We start from the raw sequence: 23,026 nt of genomic DNA on the forward strand, positions 1-23,026 counted from the left end.
GTCAACTTTCCACTGAGCAAACCAGTTTCTCCTCGCATTAGATAGCTAGCTGTTGAAATAAATGGAATTACGGCAAGCTTGTAAATTGGGGGCAAACCAAAACGACACTTATCCTTCAGTCAGTGTACGAAAATAGAGCCGTGTGTGTGTTAACCTTCACTGAACCCCTACTCAATCAAACCCAGATTAAGATCTATTGTTCCAAGTAGTAAGTAGCAAAATTCCGCTCAGGTACCGACTGAATAAGGGAATAATTAGGGGAGCCTTCGAGTTCTTTAAAATGTCCTTTATTCATTCAGAAATGCAAATTTATTTTCCTACATAGTCACAAAGGGATATTGTGTCATGAGCTGTAAATTAAGGAATGTTTACAAAGGCTCATCATGAATCAGAACTTCCACCATTACATTGGCATCTGTCGTCCGAGCGGTTGTACAACACTTAATATTTTTACACGACAAAAATGTGTCACTTGTCCTGGTTGTAGGGCTAGTTTGCCTTTCCAGAGCACAACTTAGAACCGAATGGCACTTCTCAGGTGGCAATATGATGTGCAGCCTGTTAAGTCTGAGCAGTAGCTCATCCACTGAAGTTTCAAGTGCTTCCAGGTAGTAAGTCTAAAAAATAAGGGTGTGTGATTTTCGGTCATTTCAATGCAAGCAGCTATTTGTCTCACCTTGCTACCAGCAGGAGGCCTCGCTGGTTCTTTGTATCCAGTGAGATTGCAAACTATCTGTTTGACGTAGTCGCATAATTCCATCAAAGTGCAACCTTCCCTGTTGCTTGGCAGTCTTTTCCTGCCTGATGAGGACCTGACAGCCATCATCTGAAAAAGTGGATGAGGTACGAAATAGAATATATAGTATCCTGGACAAGGGCGTAGGTTTGTCTCAACATTGGTAGGGACGATATAACAGCATAAGCTGCATGTAGACATTTTGCTCAGGATGGGACATAAATAAGACCAAACAGACTGGGTGAACGGGGGTCAGGGCTACATTTGTAACGAAAATGAACATAATTGATATGCTGAATCAGAGGTCGATCGCAACGCTAGTGTGGATAGCTCCCGGTACCCCCCCCCCCCCCCCCCAAAAAAAAAACCATTTCTCACAGTTGAATTAACGTTATCAGTAGAAAACACAAACAGAAGGACACTTCTCTCTAAGCAGCTTCCTACTCGAGTTTTGCTGGTTAACAAGTTCACACAGTTTAATGTTATGCAAACTCTGATGCAGGTTGGACTTTCAGTCTCAAAATTAGTGGTGTTTCCCACCTCCACAACATTGGAGTCTTTTTAAATTACTCATAGTGGCTGCTGCTAGTTGACAAAAACTTCTAATATCTTTCCTCTTCGAAGGGGGCGGAGGAGGCAACATGTTGTTGACATGTATTTATGTCAGGGCTGTGTAAATGTATGCGTGCGTGTGTGTGTGTGTCGCAGGTGGGTCAGCTCATCAGCCAATCAAATATGTGTTGGACCGGCACATTCAGCAAGTGAAAAGGGGTAAATGTACGTTTGAACACAATGAAAATAATTCACTTAATAATGGTAGGGTCAATTCTATCCTTACAACATATGAGAAGACAATCTTGAATTACCTATAGACCCTACTCACATGACGTCACAACCATGCCTCCGTGCCATATTGTCCGTCTACTTGTCGTGTTGACGCATTACCGCGACGTAAATTCCTCCTATTATGGCGTGTTTTTCTGCTCGTTAACATTAATAATCAAAATGGTGAAGGCGTGTGTGGCGGTTGGTTGCAATAACAGAGAAGATAGACGGAGAGACTTGAAGTTCCACCGTATTCCGAGAGACCCGGAGAGGAGAGCGAGATGGACGGCTGCAATTCGACGAGAAAACTGGGCACCAAACGATCACTACAGATTATGTAGTAGTCATTTTATATCTGGTAAGATGCAGTTAATATATATTTAGAGGGTTTTGGGCTGACAACCACGATTAAGATCATTGCGAGGCTAATCGCCGACAACATACAGTTTCAAATTCAAGATGCTTATTTCTTCCACCATCATTATTTTTTGAATAATATTTAGATGGTACCAAGTGAAAGAAGTTAAACAGGTGTGTCCAAACCTTTTGCAAAGGGGGCCAGATTTGGTGTGGTAAAAATGTGGGGGGCCGACCTTGGCTGACGTCCTTTACGCAGAACAATATATTTAAGCAAATTTTAGCAAGCCATATTGTGTGTCACATCTGTTTTATTATATTTTTTAAATTAATAATTTCAACAATCTCGCAACTAGCGTTCTCTTTCGACTCTCGGGCTCTTGTGAAATACTGCTGCTGTGAAATTAAACTAGCTTCAAAAGTTGCTTCAATTTCTCGCTGCATATCTTCCCTGTAATCTTGTCGTACATGTCAGCGTGTCTTGTTTGGTAATATCGCGTCACATCGAACTCTTTGAAAACAGCGACTGTCTCTTTACAAATGAGGCAGACACAGTTGTTGCGTGTTTTATTGAAGAAACAGTCCAATATCCACCTATCCTTGAAGCGTCGGCCATCGCTGTCAACTTTTTTTTAATTGATTGTCGCCATTTTAGAAAATTGGAAGGGTCACACGGGGTAATGTTGCTTAGAGTGCTGCTCTAAAAGTTTTTCAAACTTTCGTGAGAATAGGCTGATTTTGTGTGGACAAGATAGTTATAGAGATCAGGGTAGCAGATGTCAGGCAGAGAGGGCGAAGACAGCGGGTCGAAAAATATCGATTAAGGCATCAAATATGGATCTGGCGAATGGATAGACTGAAGCATTTCCACATAACGCCTTTTATGCATTGCATCCAATGAGTTTACAGCGTCTGAAAGCACCGGGGCTTCCATGAATTGCACTATAAATTGCACGACAAATTGAAACCACTGAGAATACGGATAAACAAAGACGGACAATATTGCGGCCGGATACAGCGACACGTCATTCTGTGACGTTGGTGAGTAGGGTCTATATAACTAAACTCATTATATATTGCGTATAAGATTGCTTAAAAGTTGGTGGGGACAATTTGAGCATCCTGAAAAGTTGCTATGTCCCTACCGTCCCTATGCAAACCTACACCCTTGATCCTGGACAACAAAATAACATTAATGAGGGACGTGTACCACAGCAGCACAGCATAGGCAGAGGCTTCGGAAGCCAAAGAATGAATGTCCATAATGGAGGAGACCGCCAATGGCCTTGTGGTCCCAGCTGGTACAGAACAATGTGTGAAAGGAGCGTACAACCAACAGCAAGATTACAACTGACATCTGGGACAAAAGAATAGGTCTTAATTAGTTTTACTACCAGCCAATGCCATTGTTAGTGAAGCAGCTTTATTGGATTTGGCTTACGAAATTCGGCAGCGAGCGGGCCAAGAAGGTCATAGACCTCTTGTTCACCTTCAGCATGGTCGCACACTTTACAGTGAGAACAAGGAGCAGAATACCATGAAGGGAGCGGATATGCTGCAAAATACGAGCAAGTCCGCAAGGTTACGCGCACAAAAAAATGGTTGTTTCTTTGCTCGGATCTCACTTGTTCCCTTGCTGCCAGGAGGGTGACATCCAAGTGTTCTTTGTTTTTCTGCAGAAGCTCCACAATCTCCATGGCCTCCACTGAGCGGTAAATGTCGTGATAGGAGTTCATGAAGATCACTACGTGAAGGATTACCTGTAGAGGAACATTGTTATATCTATAAAAATGTCTAGAGGTGAATGTGACGCTCTAACTCATAGAAGTGCTTTGACCTTCAAATTTTTTTTTTTACACGTTACAGGTTGCACTGCCCTTTTAGAAGGGTTGCGGTGATATCTATTACGTTGATGTGTACACAAGAGTAAATATACACTCACTGGGGTATGCGCAGAGCAGCTTGAAAAATATTACAGTCACTCACAGCAGGGGGTGCTGAGGCTCTTATTTTGTTTTTCCCATCCAAAAACAGCCGTTTCGGTCCAAAATTTGGTCGATACAAGGCATGCACAATGGCAGTACACACGCATGCTGGATAGTTTACGTACTACTACTAGGCTACTACAAAGACAGCATTCTATTTCACCTACAGTGTGTGTTGGAATTTTTGTATTGGAAATAATGCAAATCTCTGCAACTAGACAGCGCAACACGAACACATTTGAAAACTAAAAGGTTCATTAAGCCTCGGTTTAACGCCCCCTTTTCAAAACACTCAAATAGATTGCAGACGAATATCCAACGTGCTTTGCATGGCGGCAGCTCAACAGCAATAATAAGCAATAATATGGCTAATATGCAATCCGTTTGAAGTTTTCCACGGTCTGCAGCGTTTCCTCGCTGGGCACGATTATAAACTATCGTAATGATCTTCATTTTTGACCTCGAATTGAATTTTAGAAACTTTGGCTGTTTTTTTTTTTTCTTGAAGAAAAAAATCGCTAATTCGTTTTTAGGCCATGTTAATGCCGCCTCTGTCAACCGTTAACTTTTCCGTTCTGAAAACTTTTTCAACATATGTTTAACCCCCAAATTTAAATATGATATTGTTTCAAAATGTTTTTAAAAAACACAAATGAACACTAGGCCTGCAAGCAGGGTTGAACGGGCCCTCGCAATTTGGCGCTACTCGGACGTCACGCAAACTCGTCTCAATAGAACCTAACATTCTCAAAACTCACCTCTTTTTGGGGGGATTAGAAATACACTCACACACGTAAGAGAAAAAAACTCTATAGAAGAGGGTCCTACAAAAAAGGAGGCGCTACTGAGCTGTGCAGCCACGCCCTTACTCAAAACCAAAATGAATCTTGGTGAGAGAATTTGTGGCAAGACAGAACGGCGACGGTTATTTTCACTTTCCTGTTTGGACACCTCTGCTTCAACCAAACCACAAAAAAAAAAAAAAAAATTAAAAAAAAGGGCGTTTCCTGTTCCCACTAGGGGGCGCCAGGCCTGAAGGGTAATATTTCAATGCAGTTGTGTTCAGGCCGGGATACCTCTAAGGCAAGCCAGATATGGAAAAAGATGCACCTTGTATCAGGAAGTTATTAGTCTTTCACTGAATTTGGCCTGTTGTCAAAAAAAAAAAATGGCCGACTTTTACCCCGCCCAGGTCAGGCCCGTAAATGAAAACTCACTATTTTCATAACATAAGATTTCATATGTCTCATGAACAGTCTCACCAATTTTGAGGAGGATCCAACTAACTCCCTGGGCGACAAGGTCTCAAATGTGCACACTGTAAATCTATAAAAAAAAAATCACATTTGATCCAAAATACCCAATTTCCTGTTGGGTTTGGAATATCGGTGCAAGAGGCTTTTTGGAGCAGTTTTGCACAAGGTATCGACTCCCCAAATTTCATCGCTCTACGTTGAAAAAACCTAACAGGAGAGGCCTTTTTTGCAAATTCAAGGGGGCGCCACTGAGCCATTTTGTTACATTTTTTTCACCAAGTTGCAAAATTATCGAAATTTACGCAAAGCCGCATGTATGTGCAAATTTTGGTGGGTTTTCGAGCATGTTCAGGCCTCTCCTGAAAAAGAAACTCCCCCCAAAATTTTTATGCTCAACACCAGGGGGTGCTGCAGCACCCTCATTCCCGACTTCCTGCGTCACTGCCAAGATTTTAAGTGGCCCTATCTGGCCACCCCTGTGAAAAATCTCTGGAGGCGCCAATGAATTTCACATACAGGTCGCTAGTATTAGACGGTGCTAGATGAACACCCGAGTGTATCCTTATAGTATTTGTAATGTCGCACATACATGCAGCCAGTTGCAGGGTGCTGAACAATATCCAATCAAGCCTTTATGCCATGCAGCGCCAACTTGAACCCAAAGATGCAGCAGAGCCAAGCAAAGGAACAGCAGCTGGAAGCAGAAAAAGGGAGTGAACTTGAGTTTTGTCATCAGGGCTCCTAAATTTAGTGTTACACTCATTACCTGACAAACAGAGAAAACATAGTCCCAAGTAGTATGTGCATAGTAAACCTTCACTGATTGGACTATGGCTGAAGTCAACAGGGTGCCAGTGGGGCTCTGCTCAGCTAGTAGGGTTGCAGTGGTGAACAAATCCGGTGCAGGGCTGTACACGGTGAATTGTACCTTCAGAACCACGCAACCGTCACGCTGCAAGGCCTTCAGTTTGTACATGGCTTCGGACCTACGGAAGGCGAAGGAAGACTTTCACTTGGGGAATCAAGTTTGTTCTAACAGAGACCTTTAGCAAGTCAAGCATTCAAATTAAGGCCAAGCAGCCAATTCAAAGCACTGTGATAACAGTGACCTTTGTGACCTCTCATCATATCACCAACAGTGTATCACAAAAGTGAGCACACCCCTCGCATTTCTGCAGATGTTTAAGTATATCTTTTCATGGGACAACTCTGACAAAATGACACTTTGACACAATGAAAAGTAGTCAGTGTGCAGCTTATATATTAGAGTTCCTTTATTTTCCCCTCAAAATAACTCAAAATACAGCCATTAATATCTAAACCCCTGGCAACAAAAGTGAGTACACAACATAGAAACTACGTACATCCCTAAATGTCCAAATTGAGTACTGCTTGTCATTTTCCCTCCAAAATGTCATGTGACTCATTACAGGAGTGCTGTCAGCATTGCTGCAGGGATTGAAGAGGTGGGGGGGGTCAGCCTGTTAGTGTTTTGACCATATGCCGCACTCTACATCCAGTTGGTGTGTATGGCTGTCAACCCAGGAGGAAGCCTCTTCTAAAGACGGTACACAAGAAAACCCGCCCGTCTCATCAGACTATAGGACATGGTTCCAGTAATCCATCTGCTTTGTTGACATGTCTTCAGCAAACTGTTTGCGGGCTATGTTCAAAGCGACACACATTTTAACAATAAAAAACTTGACACAAAACCATTGGTGTTCAAACGTCCATCTAATCTCCATATGGCGGAAAACACAGACAAGACTGAAAAAGCAGTTTCTGCTCTTGCACACCGAACTATTTTTAATTTGTCCGTTTTACCCTGAAAATCCCCAGACATCGCGCAACCGCTTTTGTTTCAACTTAGCCATAAAAAGAAGGTAAGCAATTATATTTATTATTTGAAATGTCTGTCATTTTTAGCTTAGAATCATTAATTGAGGTCTAATATTTAGTTTAAAAAAAGAAAACGACTTTTAAACTAAACTTTTAAACAAATTACGTCACAATGAAAAATTTGGCGTCTGTAAAAAAGTCACGGATTTCTACCTCATAACTATCGCTTAACTTTATTGTTTTTTTGCATTTTCCCCCATATGTTAGTTGATATATAATCGAGCCAAACAAAGAAAAATTGAAAATAATGTTTAAAAGGGTAAATATATGAAAAAGAAAATCTCAACCACTCCTTGTTGTCTGCGATTTCTGCATCGCGACCCTTGTTATATCACCAGGTTTCACCCATAAAATCCCCCAAAAATCTGGCTGTGGCCATTCACAGCTGTGTCTTGACACTCGGTGAAACATGGTACATGGAGTTTTTGGATCAAAACAAGGTAATTAAACGATAATATCTCGTTAAAATCGTGGCGTCTTTAATTCTGCTCTTGTGTGCTCTCGCCTCCAGTTAGGCGCTGTTGCTGTTTGAATTTTTTTTTTTTTTTTAAATGCCTTCCTGTTCAAAATTTTTCTTCCCCCAGAAAATTGAGATTTTAAGCTTTCCAATGATGTATCACAAATGCATATCGGACAATTTTGAAATTTGGCCAAATTGAGGGTCTCAGAGCGGAACTTCAAGTCACCTGAGTGTTTTCCGCCATATGTAAATTTAGTAGATCAAATTAGCCTAATTTGCTTCACAAAAGTCGGCTATCATAAATGCTACGAATGCTAACGTATTTACAATTCTCATAGCAAATCGCTTACACGTAACTCCACAAACTGTAGCTGTAAACTCAATAACAAATGCATACACAAACATATATTAGCTGAGACTAATTCTGACCTACGCGAAAATTCGGGCTATGTCGCCAGTCTAGGAGCTTGTTCATAACACGGGCAATACCTCTATATGAAAACAGTTTTCAAATAGGCCATTCATTGAAGTTGCACCTTATATTTCAAGGCGCCTTATAGTGCGGAAAATACAGTAAATAATTTTGAGGGGAGAATTTATAGGTATACTTACTTAGTGTTGCCGAGTCGAACTGCAGCGCTCTTTCCCAAGTCACAGCCCAGTTGTGCACCAGTGACATGTAACGGTGGACATTCGGATGATCTATTCTTAAAAAAAAAAAAAAAAAAAAAACGTGGATGATGATGATGATGATGCTCATCAAATGTCAGCTGGCTGAGCTGAGCAACACCAAATCCCGCTATTAGCTCTTCGGGACAGTCCAGAACAAATGGCGGGACATCCTGTACTACCACAACACCCGATAACAAAAAGAACTCCAAGTTTGATAGCTCAGCGCCTCTCAGACGGTGAGGCGCGCCGAACCTCCCACCTCAGTTGCCTCATTAACCATGACCCAGCAACGGTGACACACGAACTTGACCGCCCAAATCTGCAACAGAAGAACACCCAAACACACCCTTCTTCCTGCCCACAGCCCGCCCCGTGAGAGCCTTCAAAAAGACTGAATTTTTAACGAATCGTCATTTTTCTCGGGAATCTTTTCTTGACTTGTAATATGGCGACCCTGGAACCAGTCTGCCTCCTCGCCTGGGTCTGTTGCCGTTTTGCCTTGCCGTTTGATCGCTGTCGACCTGAATAAATTGTCAAGCTGTGTTTCGAAGCATTTTTCCAGCTTTCAAAATGGAGTCAGTACAAGGGGTTAAGACTAAGATGAACCCGCAGAGTTTGGCCTTTTGGCCGGGTTGTTGGAATTTTGCCGGCCAGGGACGTTGGTGCTGCGGCAGTTCAGCTGGCGTTGTTGACATTAGGCTTCATCTTCGAGTTAGCAGGGTTTTATTTGTCGGTGGAGTTGACTTAAAAAAATTCCACGCAGTTTGTCAGTTATTTGTGGATTTCAGGGCTCCGGAGTGGCTAACCTAGTGCTAGTCAATGGTGATTGAAATCAACTCCATCGACTATTAAATCTGCGCTAACTCAAAGATCAAGCCTTACTTGAAAAATTCTGATCTCCCCCTTTTAATTCAATTATCGGAAAGTCAATTACACGCGATGACATTTTTCTGTTGTCATTCTTACGTTGAGGCGGCAAAGGGAGAACAATTGGTAAAAAGTAACTGATGAAATTACTTTTAAAGTAACTTGGTTACTTTGCTAATAAAGTAATCAGTAAAGTAACTAGATTACTTTTTTGAGGCGTAATCAGTAATTGAATTTCTTTTCTAAGTAATCTGTCATAATTTGTCAACTGAATAAATCGTCAACTTGTGTTTCGAAGCCTTTTTCTATCTTTCAAAATGGAGTCAGTACAAGGGGTTATGACTAAGGTGAACGCGTGGAGTTTGGCTTTTTGGCTGGGTCGTTGAGCTGCGCCAGAGCGGGTCCGGCGGTTCGGCTGGCGTGATCCTGGCAATCTTGTTAAAAGGTTAGGTTCCTTCATATAGATGAAATGTTAAGAAAAAAATATTAACCAATATTTTTTTTAAAAAAATCAGACATTGTAAGCAGTTACTCACAATTTTACTCATCACCTGAGTATTCTTTTCAATGAATACTTTTTTATTTGTACGTACTTGAGTAAATTTTTGGATGACTGCTGACTACTTTTACCTGAGTAACATTATTTAGAAGTATCACTACTCTTACTTGGGTACATTTTTGGTTAGTCTACCCACCTCTTTATAAGTAACATTTTACTTGGTATTTATCATAAATCATCAATTCATCATTAATAATTGAATTACTCTACTTACTCTGCATAGCTTCGTCGTCCACACAACCGGCTGTCCAATCAAGACGTATGACCATTGGGAGATAGCAGACTATTGGCCAAATAAGGATAGTCAAAATTACAATTGCTTGCTATTGATCAGGCACTTCAACAACAAAAAAAGTGTTTGCCTTGTTGTGAAATTCACCTTTATTGCTGCAGAAGTATTCTTATACAGTAAATTAGGCATACTGCACTGCGTCCACTTCCACCAGTCTTCATATTTCTGTATGGACGTGAATGCAGGCTCCTGTCCGGTACTAGGACAAATAGCCAAAAATGTCAATTTCCATCATGTGTAAGCATGATAACATTTTCTATGTATCTGTTTGTGTCAGTGCTGTTTTTGTCAACGATGATTACAACGACAATATTTTGTCAACGAACACTTTTTTAATGACGGTGACGAGACCAAAATGTATTTTTGAGAGAGTAAAACATAACGAGACGAATGCCGGTTTTCGTCTGACGAAAACGAGACGAAAATGCGCAATAGTTTCCGTCACATGTTTACAATGTGTGGCACGTAGTTAGCCTGCTTTGTAGCAGTGTCTGGTTGTGTCACTCGTGACATGCTGCCCCCCCCCCCCCTTTACCGACTCATCAGTGTGTCGTCTCCACGCAGGCTTGCACACACGGTAAGATATGTTTTCTTGGCAAGACAGAATATGCAATGTTGCTTTAGCCTTGAAAGGTCTGTGCCGAGTGATCAATACACTCTAAATGTAACTCGTAGCGTTAGCATAGCATTCGTTTTATCATTAAGCTAATGCTAACGGCAAGCATCCTCTTAAACTCTCGGACAACTGTTTTTTTCAACATTCAGTTCTTGGCGTCCAGGTGGGTATAATTAATTGAAAACAGTCTACTGTTTTCTCACTTAGTGTGTATTATCACCAATATGGCGGTGTCCTTGCAGATAGACGCTAAAATATTTGCTCATCTGTCAATGCTCATTCGAAATAGTTGGAAACCTTTATTTATTTTTGGAGTACATTTTTTAAATTTATAATATTAGTATAATAATAAGAAAAAAATCATTTTTACCAAGCGTCGATTTAAACTAGACGAAATTAGTCTTGTGTTTTCATCAACAAAAACTAGGCAAAGACAAACACATTTTGAGATGACTAAAATATAACTAAGACTAATAAGTATTATCGCCAAAAAGACTAAGACGACAATTAAAAGGGGTGCCAAAAAAAACAACAGTGGTTTGTGTTGATTACCCAGTAAACTGTTGTCGGACAGCATTATTCAGGCGGTAGTGGTCGCTGAATGAGCTGCCGCGGGAAATGCACAACATCAGGAGGAACATGGCAACAAAGAAGCACAAATCCCTGAAAGACAAAGACAAGAGATATACATTGTCAATGAAATGTGCTTAAATAAGGGTTCCTGCCCAAGTCCTCGTGACGCACCATTGTCCAGCAATTCATTAAATAATCATTCATTCATTCATTTACAAAGTAACGTTTGCTTACCTGAAGGTTTTACGAATCAAAGCCTCACGTCTTGTCTGTGCTCGAGTCAACCTCAGCTCTTCAACACTTGGTGGACTCACAAGCCTGAGAAATCTTGCTCGCTGACATTGTTCAAGAAGCTGAAAATCCGAAGTTATTGTGTTTGAATGGTGGCTTTAAGTTTTTTATGAAACAATGCTATTATCACCTTTTCATAGTTTGAGCCTCTCTCAGATATGGCAGAAATGTTCTGCTCCTCTGCTTTAAAAAATATTTTAGATGGACGGTGAAAGTCTGTTCTATTTCTGTACCAAATAGAGACAGTCACAGCAATTGCAAAGATCTGAGAGAAAGATCAACATGTTATGCAGTATTGAAGTAAAATATGTTATTTTATAAAAAGCGGAAATGATTTACCACAATTGGCTGGATGAGGAAGATGCATAACAACAAGGAAATGACGAGAGAATGTAGCCAAAGTTGCAGCTTATTATTGTTGAACCTGGATACCCAAAAAAAAACCACTAACTGAATACTCAGTATACTTAGTATCCATGCAAAACACAATAATGGCAAAATATTAGAAACACAAGAATCTCACATGATGCAAATGACAAAATTGTGATGGCGGTCAATAAATCGCCGTGGATTTCAGGTTAATTTCTGTTGAGTTTAAGGCAAGAATGTCGACATAATGCCGCCTCCTCTGCACCCTTTGAAGAGGAGGAGTATTAGAAGTTTTTTTGGCTAGCAGTAGCCACTGTGAATAACATAAAAAGACATCAATGTTGCAGAGATGGGGGAAACACCACTAATCTTACCACTGAAAGTCAGACCTGCATCAGAATTACCATAATGTTAAACTGTATTAACTTGCTAACCTGCAAAACTACTGCGGTCAGGCCAGCCTCTACAAGGAATAAAAAAGTCAAGCTACAGTAAGGCAAACCCGTCAGAGAGCAAGTCCCTTTCTTAAAAAGAACAGGGAGCCATCCAAGAATGGGTCCACTTCTGGGGGACACCGGAGCACCCCTAGACTCAAACTAAAGTATTGAAATATAAAAGTGATTTGGGAAATTATTAATGGAAAAAAAACAGATATATCCAAGGACCGAGCTACATTTGACTCATACTAGACTACCCCAAGACTCGAACCAAAGTACCCTAATAAAATTCAGATGTGTGATTTCATTTCACAGATTTTTTTTTCATGTTAGTGTCCCCCTTGACTTTCAACATAAAAAGCTCTTTGCCTGTGTTTCCACTCGGTCAGCTTTGACAGAGAGAGCCCCCCTATTCATCAGCCCCATGCCCCGTGTCCCGTCAATATATTATGAAGTCTATACCTATGCAAAGCTACGCTCTTGACCAAATTATATTCTATTTGTGGGTCTGGAACTGTGGATTGATATTGCATAGGGGCGAATAGAGGATTTCGTGAGGGTTTTAATCAGCACCGATGATAACAGAATAAGCTAAGTCAGTGTTTGGCTGAACGTGCCAACGTGTGAAACAAATGGGGCTAGTCTTGGAGGTAACCATAACTTCAAACCATTCTCACAATTTCCCTACACAGTGGCATGGGTGTGTTTATATACTTTTCTGCAGTAACTGTTGCACATCTTGTGAGAAAGAGGTTTTTACACAATTACCGTATTGGCCCGAATATAAGACGGTGTTTTTGCATTGAAATAAGACTGAAAAAGCGGGGGTAGTCTTATATTCGCGGTCTAGACATTATACCCACTCACGACGCTAGATGGCGCCAGATATCATTGAAGCGATGTTCTGTCATGACAGATCTCAGCTACTCTCAACTTTAACCAGTATTTTATTGCAATGTTTTTCCTTATTCTGATTTGTTTCAAGACTACAGTTACAGTTAGACTTCACTTTGATGGTTAATTCAGTTATTGCAATTTTGTCACAATAGATTGGTTTATTTACATTTCAAAAACCAGAAGCCATTCATTTACGTATGTGATTGCACTTTCGTTTACATATTTAAATGTTCAGATATTAAGATTTGATTGAGGCAAAAAAACATGCTTTTTCTCTCAAATATGTTGTTATAATCATTTGTTTCAGATGTACTGTAATTAGAGATGTCCCGGGTCCGGTCACGTCATTTTCAAAAAATCGGAATCGGCAAAAAAATATCGGCCATGCCTTTTTTTTTATATATATATATTTTTGATTAAATCATTTTATAATTGTATTTAACGTTACAGACATAATATGTTACACTCATCCAGAGTCTTTAGTTTAGGCTTAAGGTAGGGTTATCAACTTTATCTCGATAATGCAAAAAAACATGATCGGAACAACCCTAACTGTAATTATTTTCTGTATAAAAATTTGGTGTTCAAAAAATCTTTTTCAAACTTGAGTCTTGAAAAACAGGGGGTCGTCTTATAATCAGGGCCGTATTATATTCGGGCCAATACGGTATACTGGACGTATGCAAATACTGTACCTGAGTCCCAACAGTGCAGAGAGCAGTAGAGCAGCAAAGGACAAGAACAGGCACAATGCCCAGGCCATGTAGTAACACCACAGACGATTTGGTCTCACATGACTCCAGCTTAGCTTGTTAAAACCACAAAGATGCCTGCGATTTCGAAAGCAGCCTCTCTCACTTCCATCCTTGGAAATGGCTTCTTCTTGATCACCATTCTGCTTCTGAATAACTTCTGTCTGGATTCCACTTTCCTTGTTAAACACATCCCTTGCGACCGGCTCCTCCACATCCTACAATAAAAATGATTCCTTTGCTAAATGGAAAAAATGTGAAGAGTGAGTTATTGAGGATATAACCTGATATTTCTGATTGGAGGCCTCTGTGTCATCCACTGCAAAGACATCACATTGGGAGACATTAATAAGCTAATACAACCTGTAATGAAACATTCTTTTGCATCCTGAAATAAACATCACCTTCACAAAAGTTCTGATCAGTCTGTGTTACTCCCTCATCCACGGTTAGCTTCACTTTGTGCACTCGGAAGAGTAATGTTATCAATGTTGCCACAGGCAACGCCACCGCTGCACTTAATGCTCCGGTTGTTAAAGACACGGATGATAAGGCAGTCATCCCCACCTCACAATACAGCTGTAAAAAAAGAACCTCAGCATTGCAGTTCTGTTGCTAAATTTGATCTAGTATTGCTTCAACCTACCACTTCATCCATTTGGGATATGATTAGTGCATTGACACACGAATACAACGCAAATAGCAGGAGGCAAACGCTAAGTCTTTGCCTATGTGTGAATGAGTGGGGTCGGGGGCAGCTGTACACAGACATCCACATGTGTAGGTCAGTCATGTAGGAGCAGAAAGTGAGTTGTAACATCTGCAGGCAGGGGAATAAAAAGACGTGAATGTTGGATATTAAAAGCGTGCCTCAAGTGTCTATTTGGACACTGTTGTCGTCCAACATGCCTCCTAGCATGCATTGCAGCGCTACAGCTGTAAATTATAATCAAAATTCACGTTCTGCGATAAATATTTCTTCGGTTCCTGTTCTAGTTGTTTCATAAATTGCTAGTTATGGTATTTGGTAACACTTTATTTGATAGCGGCATCATAAAACTGTCATAAGACCAAATGAGGCTTTGAACCAATTGGCTGCTAAGTTTCATTGCTTCAAGAAGCCTCATTTGGCCGTCACTGCTCTCCTGGGGAAGACAGTCAACCTCTGCTGCCACCTGCTGTCAACACTGTTGTCGTCCAACATGTCTCCTAGTATGCATTGCAGCACTACGGCTGTAAATTACAATCAAAATTCATGTTCTGTGCTAAATATTTCTTCAGTTACTGTTCTAGTTGTTTCATTAATTGCTAGTTATGGTATTTGGAAGCACTTTATTTGACAGCGGCATAATAAGACAGTCATAGTACCAAATGAAGCGTTGAAGCTGCAAAATTTCATTGCTTCAAGAAGCTTCATTTGGCCATCAACGCTCCCCTGGGGAAGACAGTCAACCTCTGTTGCCACCTGTTGTCGTCCAACATGCCTCCTAGCATGCATTGCAGCGCTACAACTGTAAATTACAATCAAAATTCATGTTCTGTGCGAAATATTTCTTCAGTTACTGTTCTAGTTGTTTCATTAATTGCTAGTTATGGTATTTGGCAACACTTTATTTGACAGCCGCGCCATAAAACTGTCATAAGAACATCATAACTATGACATGACACTACCGTGAGCATTAATGAATGCTTATGACGGATGTCATTTTGTGTTATCCAGCAAATTATCTCACTTTTAAATAGATGTATAAGATCCCAGCTGGACATAAATGGAGTAGGTGACATAATTTGCCAGCTGACACTAAATGACAACCGCCATAAGCATTCGTTAATGCCCATGATAGTGTCATGTCATAATTATGACGGTCTTATGGCAGTCTTATGACGCCGTTGTCAAATAAGGTGTTACCTTTTAACTCAAATAAATCAACAAATAAGCCACACTGAAAACCAAACTTATCTTAATAGCGGAATGCAAGCAACTATCAGGTGCATAGCCCCACCCACTGTACAAGAGTGCACAGCACCCATTTGAAGCGCTGCTCTCACTGTTGTTTTCTATTGGTCAATATCTTTTTCACCTGCCTAATCTTGCTAGTACTCGTGTTGCTCCCTCTAGTGCTCAATAACGGTATAGTTGCACAGGGCTTATTGATTCACAATGAAAGAAAACCAAATAAACAAAAGTAACGATTAACGCAGGCGAAAATTTGAAAAGTAGTGGAATAAAAAGTACAGATACATGCTGTAAAATGTAGTCAATGAAAATCAATAACTTCATGTTTGTTTGTATTCAAGTACCTGATGCAGACCAATTCCATGAGTACAAACACGAAGCATTCTCTCCACTTGTCCATCGTCTTTGCTGACAGACAACCAGCACTGGCTCACAAAGAGCCACGTTCGCTCCTCCATGTTAGTTCGCCCAAGCTGTGGTTACACGAGGTCATAAAGCATGGCCTTGGCATAACATAACACAATAGGAGAGCCTCACCTCAGATACTTCCACGAGTTTGAGGTACAAGTGAGGCGAAAGTCCTGAGTTGTCATGCCAGATGTGGACTCCCCACAATGGACCAAGGCTATCTGCCGCACTGTGGTATCAGTGAAGACATTATTTTCATATCATGTATAGTAACTTCAAGTTTTTGCCATGTTGCAAAACAGATATTCGAATATGCTTGGCAGTAACCTGATTATAAAAGTATCTCGCGAGTTCCTCCTGAACAGAGTGCATCCTGGGACGTGCAGTTCTCTAGTCTGTGACTTGCCATCGCCACCATACAGTGCTATGTAAACCTGGTGAACACGTGATTAATACTGTAAAGAGATATTACTACATTACTTGCACATCGTCTCCATTACATTGTCTCGGCACCAGATAGTTCCTAGTGCGCACCAGATAGTTTCTTGTGTGGACCACATACAGTCTGGTGTGCACCAGATAGTTTGTCGTGCGGACCACACACTGTTTGGTGTGCACCAAATAGTTTATAGTGCGTACCAGGCAGTATCTGGTCCACACCAGAATGTTTATAGTGCGGACCACATACTGCCTGGTGCGCACTAGGTAGTTTGTGGTGTGGCCCAAATACTGGCTGGTGCGCACCAGATAGTTTGTAGTGCGCACCAAATAGTTTCTAGTGCACTCAACATACTGTCTGGTGCGCAACAGATAGTTTATAGTGTGCACCACATACTATCTGGTGCGCAACAGATTGTTTGTAGTGCGCTATCTGGTGCGCACCAGATTTTTTGTAGTGCGCACCACATACTGCCTGGTGTGCAACAGATAGTTTTTAGTGCAGACCACATACTATCTGGTGCGCACCAGATAGTTTGTGGTGTGCACCAGATAGTTTCTAGTGCGCACCACATACTATCTGGTGCATACCAGATTATTTCTAGTTCGCACCACATACTGTCTGCTGCACACCAGATAGTTTATAGGGTGCACCACATACTATCTGGTGCGCACCAGATAGTTTACAGTGCACAACACAAACTATCTGGTGCGCACCAGATAGTTCCTAGTGCGCACTAGATTGTTTCTCGTGCGCACCACAGGCTGTCTAGGGTGCACCAGATAGGTTTCATGGTGCACCACATACTGTCTGGTGCGCCCCAGATTGTTTCTCATGTGCACCACAGGCTGTCTAGGGTGCATCAGATAGTTTGCAGTGCACATCACATACTGTCTGGTGCGCCCCAGATAGTTTTTAGTGCAGACCACATACTATCTGGTGCGCACCAGCTAGTTGGTGGTGTGCACCAGATAGTTTGTAGTGCGCACCACATGATATCTGGTGCGTACCAGATTATTTCTAGTTCTCACCACATACTGTCTGCTGCGCACCAGATAGTTTATAGGGTGCACCACATACCGCCTGGTGTGCACCAGATAGTTTCTCGTACGCACCCCATGCTGTCTAGGGCGCACCAGATAGTTTTCAGTGTGCACCAAATACTGTCTGGTGCGCCCCAGATAGTTTGTAGTGCGCATCACATAGTATCTTTTGCGCACCAGATCAATGGTGCGCATCAGATAGTTTGTAGTGCGCATCACATACTGTCTGGTGCGCCCCAGATTGTTTCTGCTGTTCACCAGATAGTTTCTAGTGCACACCAGATTGTTTGTAGTGCGCACAACATACTGCCTGGTGTGCACCAGACAGTTTTTAGTGCAGACCACATACTATCTGGTGCGCACCAGCTAGTTTGTGGTGTGCACCAGATAGTTTGTAGTGCGCACCACATACTATCTGGTGTGTACCAGATTATTTCTAGTTCGCACCACATACTGTCTGCTGCGCACCAGATAGTTTATAGGGTGCACCATATACTGTCTGTTGCGCACCAGATAGTTTCTCGTGCGTACCACATGCTGTCTAGGGCGCACCAGATAGTTTTCAGTGTGCACCACATACTGTCTGGTGTACACCAGATAGTTTCTAGTGCGCATCACATACTATCTGGTGCGCACCAGATGGTTTGAATTTATTTCATTTATTCTGTCAATGACCCTTTAGAGGCTCTGTACAAAATCGCTGTTATTCAGAACACTTTCTTATCTTTTGTTTTTACACTACAATTCTCCTGCAATAAAAACGAATACTCTAGCTGACAAATCAATAAGAGTTTTTTCAGTTAATTAAAAAAATTAAACATCTCTAATTGCATGCCTCTAGGTTTATGTTGAAGAAATTGTTCAAAGTTTAAGACCAACAAAGATGGTAGTACTTTGGAACTTAGTCTGTACGCTGAGCAGAGTCCAGTGTGGATGGTAACAGCATAATGATGTGGTTCCAGTCGACTGCTGTCATTCAAGTAGTGGAATCGCTGATTCCTCTGGGAGATGATGTCTTCTTGTTTGCAAGCCACCCATGCCGGGATGTACAGACACGCACACAGCAATAGGCCGACCAAGACAGTCAAATCATTGGACTCACTGGAAAAAAAGTAAAGTACATGCATTTACATATGTATATATTTCTTTTTTCAGTATACAGCATTGAGGGGAAGGTCACCTAAGTGACGGGTCCAGGTCATCTGCTTCATAGTAAGTCAGAATCTGATTTTGCACCACGGTTAGCGCCTTCAAACGGTGGCAACTGGGACAGACAGCAGACGGCAAGTTGAGCAGAATTTCTTTAGTGTGTAAATATGAAAATCCTTACAGTACCTGCAGTTAACAGCATCACTTCTATCTGTTTGTTGTGTACTGCAGCTCAGTTGAGTCCAGGCCCCCACTGAGCGGTCAAAGGACAAGCACTGGTTGGCGTCCAGCGCTAAAGTGTATTTGATCTGGCTGCTCAGGTGCCTGAGTGGTTTACCAAAGTTGCTGTTTAATAAAGCCAGGTAGCCAACCCCTGGAGCTAGATTTGAATTCATGATCAGTTCAATCCATAGTAATCTAGAGGGGAAAAAATGACAGTTTGGAAGAAAAACCTACTATTGAGGTAGTACTGAGGAAAGGTGATGCGAGTGGTATTGGTCTCCCAAAGGTGAACTTTACGTAGGTGGTGCATGCTAGGGGTCGGTTTTGCAAACATCCTACAACAAGGAAAAAGTCGGCTAAAGACACAGTTACAAAACAACTGCATCAAAACTGTACCGGAAAAGCAGCATGATGGGAAATGGCCGTTTGAGTGGCAGCGTGAATGCTACGCTCAACTGGATGGCCTGCTGTAAATGCTCCTGGGTAATGTTGAAGCTGTGATAGTTGATGCGGTTTCGTAGTAGGACATGGTCATGTGTGGCATCCTTCTATGAGGCACAAGATCACTTAAAGCAGAAGTTCAGAATTTTTGACATTAGCCTGAATCTTCGAGTGGGTTTAATTAGTCTGTGGAGTTGATTGATCTGTTAATATCATTTTTTATTGGCATGCTAAGACAGGACCCTTGCTAGCTTAGCAACGCCGGAGCCCTAAAATGAACATACAACTACCAAACTGCACGCAATTTGTTGAAATCAACTCCACCGACTAATTAAATCCCCGCTAAGTTTCGGCCTAATGTAAAAAATTTTAGTGATATGGGGTAAAACATTTTTTTCTTAAACTTAAAAAACACTGCTATAATGTGTGAAAATGTTGCTGCCCAGAGGTGGGTAGAAGGGCGTTATATTCAGTAATTCAGAAAAGTTTATTGAGTAACTTTTTGAGAAAAATTATATTCTTATCGTAGTTTTACCACACAATCCTTTTTACTTGAGTTGATGTATGAAGAAGAAACACTACTATTTCACTACTTTGGGCTACACTAGTCGTTACATTTTTCCTCATTATTCAACATTTTGACTTGATTTTTGCCTCAGGTGCCGACAGTAGCTCTACTAGTTTCACCAATGAGATTTTGCAACATGACTCAATTATACCATTCAGATGTAACAATGTTTTTGCACTACTAGAGGGCACTCATGCTCTTTGGATGGGAAATGGGTCATAGAGTTCAGGTCTACATTTTATGGGGTTTTTTTGTCATTATTTTGAAATAATAGTAATAATAGGCTCAGCCAGAGATCTTCAAAACACCGGGCCAGGGACTGGTATCAGTCCGTGGGGCATTTGCTACAGGGCCACAGAGAAATAATAAATAATTTGCATAGACTTCATAATGATAATGATGGGACACTGGGCGCGGGGCCGTTTCATAGGGGGCCTATCTCCTATCTCAAAGCCGACAGAGTGGAAACACAGACAAAGAGCTTTATAGATATGGATGTAAAACAGTATCGATTCTTGGTTAAAAGCAAAAAAAAATGGGCTGTTAGCATATATTTTATGTAAATATTGCAAACTATGATGCTAGTCTTTAAGCCACTGGGGCGCCACCTTATCATCACAAAGACCTTTGTACATTGAAAATTCTTGTGAGTAAATGCTTAAATCCCTGAATTCTTCAAAGATATGGATGTAAAACAGTCTCGATTCTCGGTTAAAAACAAAAAACGGGCAGTTAGCATGAATTTTACGTAAATCTGTTAAACGTGGTGCTAGTTTTTAAGACACTGTGGCGCCGCCTTATCATCACAAAGACCTTTTTACGTTGAAAATTCTTGTAAATAAATGCTTAAATCCCTGAATTCTTTTAGATATGGGTGTAAAACAGTCTCGATTTTTGGTTAAAAGAAAAAAAAAAACGGGCAGTTAGCATGAATTTTACGTAAATATGTCAAATGTGGTGCTAGTCTTTAAGCCACTGTGGCGCTGCTTTATCATCACAAAGACCTTTTTACGTTGAAAATTCTTGTAAATAAATGCTTAAATCCCCGAATTCTTATAGATATGGGTGTAAAACAGTCTCGATTCTTGGTTAAAAGCAAAAAAAAAAAAAAAAACAAACAAACAAAAACGGGCAGTTAGCATTTATTTTACGTAAATATGTCAAAGAATTATGCTAGTCTGTTAGACACTATGGCGGCAGCCTTACATAAAAGAGCTTTTTACGTTGAAAATTTTTGTGAATAAATGCTTAGATCCCCGAATTCTTTATAGATATGGAAGTAAAACAGTCTCGTTTCTTGGCATTTATTTTACGTGAATATTGCGAATTATGACGCCAATGCAGTAGCGGTTAATTTCTCCCATAGATTTTTTACAACGTTTCAAAATGCATCATTATGAAGTCTATGTAATTTGTTAATGATGGCAATCTGGCCTGTGCTTCTTGACTAATCTTAGTACAGATTTGCGTACGCCGCCATCTAGTGGTTGGCTGCCATTAAAGTCAATGTATAAAAGTAACGTTAACTGCTGTTGGCTGTGTGCGGTGACGTCTTTGGACAGCTTTTATAGGGGGAAAATGCCACCTGATGAGCCAGAAGAGGAGCCTACAACCAAGTCAATTATATGTGGCTATAAGCTGGCAGGTTGGGGACCACTGGTCTATAGTTCAGTATAATAATAACAGTTCATATAGATGAAGCTGTGCTGAGAAAAAAAATATTATTTCAAAAAAATACATTTAGAAAAAAAATCTGACATTGTAAGCAGTTACTCACAATGTTACTCATTAAATGAGTTTTTTTTTGTCAACAAATACTTTTTAACTTGTACTTGAGTACATTTTTGGATGATTACTTTTACTTCAGTAATATAAGTAATGCTACTCTTACTTGAGTAAAATCTTTGGCTAGTCTACCCACCTCTGGTGCTGACTAGATACATATAAGCAACAAACATTGTTTTTCCTTGTTTGCATCTCCACAACGATTGGCTGAACAAGCGACCGTACTGCGATTTTTCTCCCTGTGCTGCATTTATACAGACTCAATTCAACGACTGGTCCACCTATCTACAAAACAGAAAAATCAAATGATCAATGATGTATTGAGTTAGTAAGCTTATATCGCCACACTCTGCTCACCCTGACAGGATCGCGGGCCCGGGTCCAAGGTGAGTGTTGGAGTTCATTAATGAGACTGAGAATACACTCTCCTCTTAGAGAATGAATAAGGGGTGCAGGCATGTAAAATATTGCTGAGTCACTGCTGATAACTGACACTGATGAGTTCTGTTGTGAAATAAATAGGGAAATGAGGCCACCACTGACCCTGTGCTCTTGGATTCTGTTGAACAAGGTGTGCGTCTAAAAAAATATAATAATAAATTGTTAAAAATAGAGTAAATACAAAAGTTATTCATATTTAAGCATGACATCTCACCAGAATCAGGTCAGTGGCGGTTTGTAGAATATTTTCCACAAGCAGCTGTGTAATGTCCTTTCCTGGGTTTACTCCATCTTGTTGTTCTGATGCCACCTTGCTTGTATCATCAGCAACACTATGAGCGGGGACAGCAGCCCTCAGGCAATATGATAACACGGTGACCAGCATCTTAAGCGTCCTCTGGTCCATTTGTTTTGGAGCACTGAGTTCAGGAAGCTGCTCTGAGATGGCCTGCACATGAGCAGCCACTTGTCTGACACTTGCTAATGTTACCTAAGAAACATATTACAGTGTTAAGTGTTTTATCAGCCAACATTAACTACTGAACTGTAGTTTGTTTTTAGGGAAAACTTACTTGTTTTGTAAATTTTAGAAGATCTTTGAGAATGCTTATGTTGTCTACCATTGAGTCCTAGCAACAAATAACAGGTATAAATGATCAGCAGAATGTAAAGTACAATTTAAAGTACCAGGCCACCGAAAATTTTGAGACTTGTCAGGGGTCTTACTTTA

The 23,026-nt window shown here is 40.8% G+C and overlaps 1 protein-coding gene across 1 annotated transcript in view; it reads right to left on the minus strand.

Moving 5' to 3' along the window:
- Positions 1 to 242: 242 nt before the first annotated feature.
- The window catches only part of LOC130908404 (polycystic kidney disease 1 like 1), a 45,209-nt gene continuing 22,425 nt past the window's right edge, over positions 243 to 23,026 (minus strand). Inside the window, exons 20-49 of the mRNA XM_057823795.1 lie at positions 22,869 to 22,925; positions 22,511 to 22,786; positions 22,213 to 22,434; positions 22,027 to 22,140; positions 19,458 to 19,609; positions 19,296 to 19,396; positions 19,026 to 19,218; positions 18,871 to 18,954; positions 18,584 to 18,791; positions 16,536 to 16,642; positions 16,338 to 16,437; positions 16,145 to 16,273; positions 14,490 to 14,663; positions 14,248 to 14,422; positions 14,128 to 14,162; positions 13,787 to 14,061; positions 11,728 to 11,812; positions 11,519 to 11,653; positions 11,332 to 11,450; positions 11,077 to 11,187; positions 9,996 to 10,107; positions 9,831 to 9,899; positions 8,131 to 8,225; positions 5,926 to 6,145; positions 5,749 to 5,853; positions 3,544 to 3,678; positions 3,360 to 3,473; positions 3,129 to 3,275; positions 677 to 826; positions 243 to 617 (exon numbers count right to left, since the gene is read on the minus strand). Of these exons, the coding sequence (XP_057679778.1) occupies positions 369 to 617; positions 677 to 826; positions 3,129 to 3,275; positions 3,360 to 3,473; positions 3,544 to 3,678; positions 5,749 to 5,853; positions 5,926 to 6,145; positions 8,131 to 8,225; positions 9,831 to 9,899; positions 9,996 to 10,107; positions 11,077 to 11,187; positions 11,332 to 11,450; positions 11,519 to 11,653; positions 11,728 to 11,812; positions 13,787 to 14,061; positions 14,128 to 14,162; positions 14,248 to 14,422; positions 14,490 to 14,663; positions 16,145 to 16,273; positions 16,338 to 16,437; positions 16,536 to 16,642; positions 18,584 to 18,791; positions 18,871 to 18,954; positions 19,026 to 19,218; positions 19,296 to 19,396; positions 19,458 to 19,609; positions 22,027 to 22,140; positions 22,213 to 22,434; positions 22,511 to 22,786; positions 22,869 to 22,925 (4,248 nt within the window). The 3' untranslated portion in view covers positions 243 to 368. The remainder of the gene's footprint in view (positions 618 to 676; positions 827 to 3,128; positions 3,276 to 3,359; positions 3,474 to 3,543; positions 3,679 to 5,748; positions 5,854 to 5,925; positions 6,146 to 8,130; positions 8,226 to 9,830; positions 9,900 to 9,995; positions 10,108 to 11,076; positions 11,188 to 11,331; positions 11,451 to 11,518; positions 11,654 to 11,727; positions 11,813 to 13,786; positions 14,062 to 14,127; positions 14,163 to 14,247; positions 14,423 to 14,489; positions 14,664 to 16,144; positions 16,274 to 16,337; positions 16,438 to 16,535; positions 16,643 to 18,583; positions 18,792 to 18,870; positions 18,955 to 19,025; positions 19,219 to 19,295; positions 19,397 to 19,457; positions 19,610 to 22,026; positions 22,141 to 22,212; positions 22,435 to 22,510; positions 22,787 to 22,868; positions 22,926 to 23,026) is intronic.

This window comes from Corythoichthys intestinalis, chromosome 20, assembly GCF_030265065.1.
Source record: "Corythoichthys intestinalis isolate RoL2023-P3 chromosome 20, ASM3026506v1, whole genome shotgun sequence".
Lineage (NCBI taxonomy): Eukaryota > Metazoa > Chordata > Actinopteri > Syngnathiformes > Syngnathidae > Corythoichthys > Corythoichthys intestinalis.